Genomic DNA, 12739 nt, shown 5'->3' with positions numbered 1-12739 from the left:
CGTCCGGTATTTCAAAGTAAAATGCTGCCTCCCATATTGATTTAATACAGGACATAGTTTGTCCTGTGTTGCTGAATTCATCATCCTTCCCTCCTCCTCCTCCTGCCTTCACACCGTCCCCCAATCAGAAAGCAGAAAACAAATCCACATCCGCTTTGACCCCACTCTCCTAATCAGGGTGTGAAGGCCTGGCAGACCCCTCAAGTTTCCCATCATCCTCTGCTCCTTTTGCCAATGTGCAGAGAAGAGAAACCAAGTCTCATGGGAAGGAGCAGAATACAGTGCAGTGTTGGAGTCGCAGATGTTTGAACCTGCTACCTCCCTCCAGACCCCCTGCCCGAAATGTCACACCTAAGCCACCAATTGGAAACGGAGATGTCGTGTGAGGGCTTAAGTCCCGCCTACCACCTGTTAAGCAAGGAGGATAAGGGCGTGAAATGCGGGGATTGTGGAAATCCTAAACGTGCTTCCTCAGGAGTAAGTCCCAGTGGGCTTTGGTTGCCTAGTAGATGTGCCTGAGGTGGTAGCTGCAACTAGGTATGTTATAACCAGGTATATAATTTATTTTTACCAACAAACAACATCATAACCTTCATAAATTGGAGCTCTTGGGGGGATTAGGGCTTATGTGAACCCTGTTTAGATGTTGGAGGGTCTGAGAGAAAGAAAAGCAGAATTTGTTGCTCTCTCTCCCCCCCCCCCATTTCTTTTTTCTTTTCTTTTTTGGCTAGGTTTCCTCATTTATCCTTCTTAGGCAGAAATTCAGCAGGTGGGAAGGACGTGAAAGCACATTACCCACTCAGATCCATTAATTTGATTGGGTCTACTCTGTGAGTATGACCAACATTGAACACAACCCATAGTATTCAATGGGCTTTAATCCCCAGTGTTTAGGATTTATGAAAGCATATTTCAAGAGAGAAAAATATGTTCAATGATACATATTTAAATGCACATCAACATGCAACTTTTATGTGGATTTTGATCCCTTTGTGAACCACCCCTGGATCTTAGGAAGAAGGGCGGTATACAAATTTAATAAATAGTAAATAATTTCAGCACTCGGTGGGGGGGAAATCCGCCCTGTTCTGTATTTTGCCGCAACAAAGCTGGCAACCCTAGATTTACTAACAAGAAACCAAGCCATTAATGTCATTGGTGCAGACTTGTGAAATACTCTGCCAATAGAAATTCAGCAGAAACCATCTGTTTTGACTTTTAAACTCCTGCTAAAAGTTTTTCTGCTCCACCAGGCCTATGCCGGCAATCAATAATACCTCCTTTCCATGTCTGCTTTTAACTTTTTATGGTTTTTATTGTACAGTTTTATGCTTTTATTGCTGCAAACTGCTTTGAAATATATATATTTATGACACAGCATTATGTAAATATTTTAATAAATTAATAAATCAGTAATAGGTTGTCAGGTTAATAGCAGTGAATACTGGCAACGAAGGCTTAAGCAGGTATTACTTCCACGTCAGGGATTCTAAATCATAAATAGTGACCAAATTTAGACAAAATTCTGTTGGTGAATCTGCTCAGTAAAACGTTCACAAAGAGGACTGAGGAGAAACTTTCTTCATCTTAGTCAGGTTTTCTTTTTCTTTTTTTTTAAGCCATTCCAACTGCGAGTGAGCCATTATTTTCCCAGGATAATTGTATTTAACCAACTAATAAAGGGCTTAAGCGATTGAAGAAGAAAAAAATACTTTACACTTTTAACTGGTGACTATTCGGCAAACAAACTGGGGTTAGTCCCCTGTCTAATGAATAGGTACAATAAAATGTTTGTGTCAGACAGAAAATCGCCATGGGCTAGCCCCCGCCCCCCCCCTTCATATTGCTTTGGGATGTAGAGCAATAAATGGATTCGCAAGCCTAGGTTAAGGGGGTGAGTGTTTGCTAGTTCTACCTTCCAAAGGTATTTACAGAAGCCCAAGAGCCCATGGTTGTTGTTCACTCTGTAAAGAAATGATGACATCAAGAGGCCAGGTCACAAACATGAGTTTATAGGTATTACACTTTACATTGGGATGGAAGGAGGGAGGGGGGGGTTATCCATTCAGCATGATCTTCTGACCCCCCACAAGTTTACAGCCTTCCTCTCTCTGCTTCATAGTGCCTCTCTGGCCCAGAGTTAATCATTTCTGCGCTTGTTATCTGCCAAGAGTTCTTATCTCCTTTTTGCTGTCACTTTATAACAGGGTCCTCTTATCAACCTGTTTAGAGTCACGTGACCAGGGCAAGCCTATCCCTGCTCCCGATTCCTCTGATTAGGGACCATCATGAAACGGGATGGCTGGTTTACAGAGGGTCACTAATGCTGGAAAAAGTACAGAGTCCATTGAAAAGCAGGCCTGTTACTTTCTGAATTATTGGATTTGTGTGTGTGCGTGCGCAAGTGTGTGTGTGTGTGTTGTTGATGGACTGTTCCCTGACTTTCACTGAAGGTTACTGTAGCCAGTATCCCAAGGCCAGGAAAGTTTACAAGCCTCACCTTTTGCCGTCCTCAATGCTGTATACCTGAAAGCCAAGGGCACTATATATTTGCACCTAATTATGTCTTCTAGTTCGGATACTACCGGCAACGCACAGGAACCTATAAAACATGGACTTCTTCCAGGTGGTAAGTAAAACCTTTTTGACTGTTTTGATAAGCCAGTCCAACAGAACTAAATCTCAGCCTTATCAGCCATCTCAGACTAAAACGTCATTATTATGGGATCATTTCCCACTTGTCTAATTTATGCTTCAAAAGAATATGGCTCCCAAAGACTATGATATGCTGTACATTTAAAAGTGCAAGTGTTGATGTGTGAATAAGCATGTTTTTTCTTCAGATGAAATATCTTTAATAAGAGCACACTGCCCCAGTAAAGCACTTTGTACTTCAAAGTCACATTTATTTCAATGTGAAACACATGCTTAAATCTCTTTCATTTAAGTAAACTGGACTTTAAAGTGAATTGCAACTAGATTATGCCTGCCAAGTGGGAGGACAGAAAATGATACATTATGCTGGACCATACTTTATTTGTTTATAAAGTTGCTAAGATGGCATTAGTGGTGTAGGAATAAATTTGAATTCAGGTTGACCTTTCTGAAATGGCAGTTGGCAAAATCCAGGAGATTTCTAAATTGGTGTAATCTGACTTGTTAAAGAAAGATCATTGTCAAACACACATTCATATGGACATTAATCTTTAAAAAGTTAGGGTTACATGACAGTCAGTGAAAAAGTATTTTAGCATGCTGTTTCGTAATAGCGAGTATAAGAATTTTTTTATTTAGGCCTTTCCTGCCTTTTTTATGTTGTTTTGTCTTATTTCATGGGGGAAAAAATTCTGGTCCTTGTTTAACATGCCACCATCCATTGGTTAACAAAACTGAAGTGTCTGGGTACTTTCAGTCAGTTTTTAAGGTTTGATTTTTTTTTACATATCCATAGACAACCCTTTTCATTTGCACTGATATTGACTGTTTGGATTATATATAATTTCTCTTGCAATACTTTTGAACCTGTGGTAAAATTTCTGCTTTGTTAAAGCCAACAGCTAAACTTCAGAGCATTTTATATCGTATCAACTTTGTATATAAAATTTTGGATGAAAAGTAGAGTTGCCATATGTCCTCTTTTTTCAGGACACGTCCTCTTTTTCATGGGTAGAGTCATAGCGATCTATAGTTAAAACTAGAAGTTGGCAACTGTGTCTTCTTTTTTGCTCTTCAAAATATGGCAACCCTTTTCTGAAAAGGGTGGGCTGTAACTGAAATGTGACCAGGGAATTGGTCTTAGGATGTTTGTTTTATACATTTATTTTAACAGATTAAGGTTGCAATCCTAAACACACATTTATTAGGCAGTGATCCCCAGTGGGACTTAATTCCAAGTAAACACACCTAGGCACATGGTTATATTTTATCAAATTGCAAGCAAATTCATACTTTGCAATGCCATCTTGTTAACCTTATGTTTACCTGGGAGTAAGCTTTACTGAACACAGTGGGATTTACTTCTGAGTAAGCATGCATAGGATCTCTGTTTTTAATGTTGTGTTTCTCACACAAGAAAAATTGAAGTGATGTATGTGTATGATTGTTTAATATAACATATACACATCCCATCTATTCAGAAATGCAGCGTTTTCATTTTTAGGCAGCTGTGAAAAATACCAGTTCTTAAAATCAAAAGCAAATGTCCAGAACATACTTTAAATTGGGGGGTTCACAGAAGGGGGGGTAATACTCTATTGTGTCCCCCTGCAAGGCTTGATCCACCATGTTTAAAATTGTACTCCCAACTTTAACTGCTTTTGTTATAACTTCCAAGTTTTCTGCTGTAAAAAATGTATCCTTTTGCTTAGAGTTCTCTGGTCAATCTGTATGGAAATGACAGATCTGCAATTATCAATCCTTCCTAAGATTCCATCTGCATGAGTTTTACATAAAAGGGATTCTTTTCCCCACTACTAAGATTTAATTGCCGCATGGCATGTATGTTGGAGGGAGGCTGATAAGCCTACAATAAGTCCTGCTCTTTAATATATGTGCACCCTGATCATCTGTGTGTATATTCAAAAGTATACCCCATTGAGTTCCAGAGGACTTAACTTGTGAGTAAAAAAAAATGTAGAGGATTATGCTACGTGGAGTTTTGTATACACACAAGTGCGTAAACACATAACAAATACAAACCACAACAGAGTATTGCTCTATGCACTGTGGTGGTATTTATAAGCACAAATGTGAGTAGTGGAGTGGACATTATGTGAACACTTCCTCAAGCTCTTCACAAATCCCAGTTGGCACTTTCCATGGCAGTTGTAAAGTAAAGGTAAAGGGAGCCCTGACCATTAGGTCCAGTCGTGACCGACTCTGGGGTTGCGTCGCTCATCTCGCTTCATTGGCCGAGGGAGCCAGCATACAGTTTCCGGGTCATGTGGCCAGCATGACTAAGCTGCTTCTGGCGAACCAGAGCAGCGCACGGAAACACCGTTTACCTTCCCGCCGGAGCGGTACCTATTTATCTACTCGCACTTTAATGTGCTTTCGAACTGCTAGGTTGGCAGGAGCAGGGACCGAGCAACGGGAACTCACCCCGTCGCTGGGATTCGAACCGCCGACCTTCTGAGCCAAATCCTAGGCTCTGTGCCCTATGGCAGTTGTAAGCAGTGCTTTTTTTAAAAAAAAATGTTTAGGGGTACTCTCATTTTCCTACTCATATTAAAATACTGCCCCTCAATGAGGCCAAACTTAGATTCACAAAATGTTTAGGCCTATGTGTACCCCTGCGTCCCCCCAGAAAAAAGCACTGGTTGTAAGTCGTCTTTCACTACCTCTCCAACTGGCAGTGGTTTGCCAGTTTGTCTCTTGGCCAGTTTCTGGGTACTCGCAATGATGTTCAAAGCCGTAAGTGACTTAGGCCCCAAATAGCTGAAAGGCTGTCTCCTTCTGTAGACTCCCTTTGGTGTTAAGATCAGCAGAGGCCCTCTGATAGCTCCTTTACCCTTAGAGAAGTTCATGGGGTGCGGAGGAGAATCTTCTCTGCGGCAGCTCCTAGGTTGTGGAATTCCCTCCCCTCATTTCATTTTACAGTTTCTATTGCATGCTGGAGACACGCCTCTTTTTTTACCCTGCCCTTTCTCACACTTGAGATGTGTTAGAGCACACTGTACTCTTGTGTCTGTAATTTCTTTTGAATTGTTTTTAATATTACATTTTTAAATTGCTGTAACCCACCCAGGACCTTATAGTGAAGGGCAGACAAGCTATCAAATAAATAACAATAAAGTAGTAGTAGTAGTAGTAATTACTACTACTGCTGAGTATACTTGGCTAGCAAAGAGTCTTTATTTAGTTTGATATTTGGAATACAGATTGTTTTTAATGGCTTGAGTTACATCTAGGTATACTAGGTATTAAGTATAACGGGTGATCCTCAGAGCTACTCTTGTGAATGTGCTATTGGGGGGGGGATACATTTAAAAAATTTATTTTAAGGGCATTCTAAATTCAGGGGCTGGGTGATTGTCATCATGGAAACTCAGTGGAAATAACTGATACAGTGCAGTGGCGTAGCGTGGGGGGTGCAGGGGGGGCCGGCCGCACCGGGCGCAACATCTGGGGGCTAGGGTTAGGGGGCGCAAATCCACGAGTTAGGGGGCGCAAATCCACGGGTTAGGGGGCGCAAATTACTTGCCTTGCCCCGGGTGCTGACAACCCACGCTACGCCACTGATACAGTGGTACCTTGGTTCTCAAACTTAATCCGTTCCGGAAGTCTGTTCCAAAACCAAAGCGTTCCAAAACCAAGGTGCACTTTCCCATAGAAAGTAATGCAAAATGGATTAATCCGTTCCAGACTTTTAAGAATAACCCCTAAAACAGCAATTTAACATGAATTTTACTACCTAACGAGACCACTGATCCATAAAATGAAAGCAATAATCCATGTACTGTACTATAAAATAAGACAGTATTAAAGATGATAAAAATTAAAATTATATTTGTTTCTTACCTGCATTGATGATAGTCATTGTTTGGATCGGGGGCTTTTATCCATTTCTGCAGTCACACAATCAATCAATCAGTAGCTGAACTGGGTTCCACAGAGTCACAAAAACAAATTAATGGAAAAAGCCTCAAAAAGAAAAACGCAAAATAAATAGCAAAAACAAAAGCGCTGAACTTAATCCATTCTGGAAGTCTGTTTGACTTCTGAAATGTTCAAAAACCAAGGCACAGCTTCTGATTGGTGCAAGCGCCCTGGAAACAATAGCCAATAACTGCATCAGATGTTTGGCTTCAGAAAAAGGTTCGAAAATTGGAACACTTACTTCTGAGTTTTCAGCGTTTGGGAACCAAGGTGTTTGAGAACCAAGGTACCACTGTAGTCTGGCGACAATTTTATAAAAGATGGAAATGATAGAAATTTAGAGCAGACTCTCCCCCCCCCCCGTGTTAAATTCTGAAGTAAGATTTCCCATTTCATGTGAAGTTGTTGCTTGTTGTTGACCACCATAACAGAAATAAAAGAATGTGTATTAAAAGCAAATGGTGTGATTTAGGGTAATGGAATAATAATAATAATAATAATAATAATAATAATAATAATACAGTGGTACCTCGGGTTAAGAACTTAATAACTTAATTCGTTCTGGAGGTCCGTTCTTAACCTGAAACTATTCTTAACCTGAAGCACCACTTTAGCTAATGGGGCCTCCTGCTGCTGCCGCAACACTGGAGCACGATTTCTGTTCTCATCCTGAAGCAAAGTTCTTAACCTGAGGTACTATTTCTGGGTTAGCGGAGTCTGTAACCTGAAGCGTCTGTAACCCGAAGCATCTGTAACCCAAGGTACCACTGTATGTATGTATGTATGTATGTATGTATGTATGTATGTATAAATAAATAAATAAATAAAGCTCCTATCATCAGCAGTCTACATAAAACGCACCAAGCAGTCCAAAGCAAAAGTCAGAGGGAGTTAGTTTTTGTATCAGATTGATGTGGGCAAATTGGACACAAAATGTCACCTAATTGCTAGGCTGCTGTTTTTACTACTTCCCACTATGCCTTAACATTTATTTATTTATTTATTTATTTATTTATTTCTAACAATGTGCTAGGTGCTATGCAATCATCATCATCAATGTCGAGTATTTATTTATTATTTAAATGCACATACATATATGAGATTATAATTATATTCATGCATGTGTGTATATATATGTGTGTGTATAACATACAATGAGTCATAATTATTATAAGAATATAAAATAATTAATAAGAATATCATTATTTAGTCCATTTCTATCATACCCTTCCTCCCAGAGAAAAACACCAGAAACAATTCAAAATCAAATATTTTCACAGCAGAATAATTGCTGTGATAATCCCTATAAATTATTTTATGTGTGAGTTCAGCAATTTTTTACAAAACTAAAGGCTTGACTCCTGGAAGAACCATGATAACATAAAAAAGAGCCCTCTTGGATCATGATGAGTTCCCATCTAATTCAGCCTTATATTTCCAATGCAAGCCTTCAGATGGCTCTGGGAACCATACTGTGCACAGCTAAAATTGAAATTAGTTCCTTCATCCACTTTTGCTTCTGGCCCCGCCCACCACAGGCAAATGGCCCCGGGGATCATAGAATCAGGAAGGTTGCCTAGAAGGGAATGCAGCCCTCCAGCTGAAGAAGGTTCCCCTCATCCCTGGGGTAGATAATATTGAACCTAGGTATGCCATTGTCTGGCTCAGTACAAGGCCAGTTCTTAACGTCTCACAGGGAGGCCTGGGAACTGAAACTGGAGCTAAGTTGGAGGTTAATGTACGGTGCTGACTTCAAGTTTGGCAGGCACTTTGGTAAGGTATTCTACTAGAATCATAGAATTTTTGAGTTGAAAGGGACCAAAAGGATGATCTTGCCTAACCTCTGCAAAGCTACACTTGGCTGTTGTTTCTTGCCATTATAATGGACCAGTTTCCAGGCTACCTAGTGAGCTTCATAGCTTAGCTGGGATACGCATCTTGGTTTTCTAAAGTCACATTTCACACACCAGTGACCGGTTCTCTTTGGGCTATAGGTGAGCTCTCTAGTCCTTGCCATTGCCCATTCATTTCAATCAATCAGTCGTTTTATTTGTATGCCACCTTTCCACAGTTGAAAGCTCAAGCCAACTTACAACACATTAAAAAACTACATGTTGTTGTTGTTTAGTCATTTAGACATGTCCGACTCTTCGTGACCCCATGGACCAGAGCACGCCAGGCACTCCTGTCTTCCACTGCCTCCCGCAGTTTGGTCAAACTCATGCTGGTAGCTTCGAGAACACTCTCCAACCATCTCGTCCTCTGTCGTCCCCTTCTCCTTGTGCCCTCCATCTTTCCCAACATCAGGGTCTTTTCCAGGGAGTTTTCTCTTCTCATGAGGTGGCCACAGTATTGGAGCCTCAGCTTCAGGATCTGTCCTTCCAGTGAGCACTCATCGCTGATTTCCTTAAGAATGGATAGGTTTGATCTTCTTGCAGTCCATGGGACTCTCAAGAGTCCCCTCCAGCACCATAATTCAAAAGCATCAATTCTTCAGCGATCAGCCTTCTTTATGGTCCAGCTCTCACTTCCATACATCACTACTGGGAAAACCATGGCTTTAACTATACGTACCTTTGTTGGCAAGGTGATGTCTCTGCTTTTTAAGATGCTGTCTCGCTACAAACTTAACAGTAGTAGTCATAAGCAACAAACAGAACAACAAAAAGCACACGACCAAACTGAACAATTTCCACCTGAATCATTAGATACAAAATAAAAATACAAAAAAAATAACAGCAACAACTCCACCATCCATAACAACAACAAAAAACCCTTAAATAATAACCCAGGCCATTTGCATTTTTGTCTGGACCCAGTTGTCACCACATCCCAGATGCAGAGGACAAGACAAATGGAGATTACTACTTCTCCTTCCTCCTCTCAATGCTTGCTTGCTTGCTTAGACAGGGCAGGTAAAGAGAAACCAACAGCAGAAAGGATAATAAACATGCCAGGAGTCTCTAGGGATTGGCACTGGGCCTCTTACTGGGTTGTGGACTCCAGCAAGTGCCTGATGATGCCAAACCTTGATGCCGGCCCTGCAAACATACCCCAAAATCGGGGGAAATTTAAATCTTGGTTAATTTCTAGCCTTATCCTTTTATTCCTCTCTTAGTTTCACATAAAACTCATAAAGCAGTGAGAGAAAGTAAGTCAAACCCCCAGTTATCAACTGGAGTTCTGGAACTATTTTTAAAGTACCCTATATAAAATCACTTACCAGACTTTATTTTTTTTCTCCCACCCATTGTAAAACTACAAACTTCCTGATAATAATGTTTAGGAGTTTGGTATGTTTGACTAAGGGAGGTGAAGCGGAGCACTAACTTGAAAAACTGGCCTGGGTTGGAAGAGAAAACGAGCCACTCCGTCACTTCTACCTGTGAAATTTTGCAGCTCATGTAACATTTATTGTTATCCATGTAATACTAATGGCAGCCTGAAGCATCAGCCTATTGCAGGGAGTGCCTTATTGGCCTTATCAAAGAGCAGTTGATATCCCTAGTGCAGTCTCTAGCAAATATGAGCTTGAGCAGGGAATTGACTCCTTGGGGCAGAGACCTGCCTAAATTTGTTTGTTTCTGAGTTCATAGCCTTCCTTTCTTCAGAAAAGATTGTAGATGGTTCTTTGGCTTATCTTACTCTGCAACGCACTAAATAATTCAGCCTTCCCCAACTTGGTGCCCTCCCAATATTTTGGTATCCAGCTCCCATTATCCCTCAGCTTCAACCACGCTGGCTGCAACTGATGCAATTTGGAGTGCAAAACATCTGAAGAGCCCCAGGTTGAGGGGAGGAGGTGTAGACCAAAGTTGCTCTAAAAAACTATAATTCTAATAATAAAGTCCCTGGTTCAAATTTTGCCTAAATTTTGCTCTGAGCTGTCAGCCACTTTTTCTATGCCTCAGTTCTTCCGTCTGCAATACAGAGATCATACTACACTTCCTGAAATATAGAAAAATAAGATATGATAAACTATTTGAATATTCTGAAGTATTACTCAGATATGAATATGGAAGAGTGAATCCTATATCAAGATCAGTAGGAAAGTATCCCCTTTCTATGTAACTCCTCAAATCAGACGGATTGTGAAAGAAATGCAAATAACAGATCAATATATTGACTCTGATCCAACCAAAGATAACATGATTAACGTTCCAATAAGTCTAAATAAGATCTGTTCAACATACTTCCGAGTTATGTTTAGAATCTCAGTGAATATTCCGATGAAATCAATGAAACAAGTTTCCGGTAGTCACAGCAACTAGATGTGCTGAATGTTCTCATGCAAATGTTTATGATGCAAAAGGAATCTTCAGAACGGGTGAAATGTTTCCTGAAACTTCCCCAATCAGTTGCTTCAATGCAAATTAGACCACTTATCATCATCACCAGCCAGCATGACTATTGGCCAGAGATAGTGGAAGTTTTAATCCTGAAACATCTGGAGGGTCACAGGTTCTCTACTGCAGGGTTAGTCCATCTTCCTAGTGGTAAGATCCCTGTCAATTTTGGAGCATAATGACATTTCAACCAAATGGTCAATCAGATATGGCTCTATTCAGTGCAAAGCTAGCTCAGAAGGAGAATGCTCCCTGCCCTCACTCTGAATAGGTAAACACAGCCTTCAAAATGGGTGCGCTTACATGGGTTTCAAGGGTGTTTTAAATGCCTCCCCAACTCAACGGCTAATGTTATCTGGCAATAATATGGCACTTGCCTAAGACTGTGAATAGAGCAAGGCTTACTTCTAAGCAAAGATTGGAGGATTGCACTGTAAATCCCATTGATCTCAATGGATTCCAGCCGCAATCCTTTGCACACTTAGTTTGGGGTTAAGCAACTAAGTGGAATTTGCTTCTGCACAAGCTTATTTAGGATTTTGCTGTTAGTCACAATTAACTTACGCTGTCTTGGTTTCATCACCTGGTGATAAATTCCACTGAAATCAAAGGGGCATGTAGCCCAGTCCCAGGCAAGCAAGTGTGCAACTTTAATTCCAATTTAGTAATGGATGGGAGGTGGGGAGTGGACTGTTGAAAATTGCCAGGAAAGGCATATTGCTTAATACTATTTGAGAGCATTTGGACCAAAGTCCTTCTGTGTTCAATAGAGTTTGCTCCCAGGTATGTGAGCAGAGGAATGCAGCTTTCAACAATGAAATGTCCTCATGCCTTGACGTGGGAAGGAATAATATAACTTTCTCTGTTGATACACGGGGAAGTTTTAAGGGACCTATTTTTCTTTTTTTATTATTAATTTAAAAATGCTCTGGTTGCGTTTACACTGAAATAAGGATTAAGAAAGACTGGGCGGCTGGGAGGAGGGAAGTTACACAGCGGGCAGCCAGGAGTAGGATTGCAACATCCATCTGCTCGGTTATTCATTTTCGCAATCCAAAGCGAAAGAAAGAAAGAGAGAAAGAAAGAAAGAAAGAGAGAGAGAGAAATGTCAGACCCTATCATCGCGTCTTTTTAGTTTCACTTTGCGCCTGTGTTGTTGACAAAACTTAAATTCAGTATGGGCGGTTCAATTCGAATTCGGTTTTCCTTTTGGAAAGATCCAAGGTGGGGTTTTACAGCAACCAGAGACGAAAACGTTCCTGATCCAGAAATTCGGGTTGCAGTTGCTTTGGGACAGGAAGGAAGGAAAAGTTTGGAATGCTGTGCGATGCGAATGCGAAATAGTGGAAATGGAAACGCACCAGCGTTTGGCCGAGTTGACACCAGCCTTTTCCCAGCCAGCTCCACCGCGCGCGGTTTATAAAAAGAGCCCTTGGTGGACTCTGGACCAGGCAGTTAAGATCGGCTCTTTCCCCCGCGGCCCCGCCCCCGCCCCGACGAAAGGCACATTTTTCCATTGTGTGCCAATGTGATCTTTGCATCTTTGTGGAGGTTCAGCAGAGACAAACATTGCCTGCGAGTGGATCTCGACGCTACAGTCTTCCTCTTCGGTTTCGTGAAAGTCGCCTTGACTTAATAAAAAGATTGTCGCTTAATATAAAAAAAGATTTTAAATGCAGAACCCAAAAGCACACTGCTTTGGAAAGAAATCCCGACTGCTTCCAAACTTGGTTTCCAAGTACAGTAAGCAGACAGGAAAAGTCAGGGTGTAATATGCCCCCTTCCCCCCCTTTCAG

General features: G+C 41.0%; 1 protein-coding gene across 1 annotated transcript in view; it reads left to right on the top strand.

Annotated features, from left to right (window-relative positions):
- The first annotated feature begins 2236 nt into the window (after positions 1-2236).
- The window catches only part of NR5A2 (nuclear receptor subfamily 5 group A member 2), a 119990-nt gene continuing 109487 nt past the window's right edge, over positions 2237-12739 (top strand). Inside the window, exon 1 of the mRNA XM_081866019.1 lies at positions 2237-2629. Within this exon, the coding sequence (XP_081722145.1) occupies positions 2563-2629 (67 nt within the window). The 5' untranslated portion in view covers positions 2237-2562. The remainder of the gene's footprint in view (positions 2630-12739) is intronic.

The sequence above is a fragment of the Podarcis erhardii genome (assembly GCF_964252035.2).
Source record: "Podarcis erhardii genome assembly, chromosome: 6".
NCBI classification, from domain to species: Eukaryota; Metazoa; Chordata; class Lepidosauria; order Squamata; family Lacertidae; genus Podarcis; species Podarcis erhardii.
Note: the sequence above shows the minus strand (reverse complement) of the source record. Positions and strands in the feature narration are given on the sequence as shown.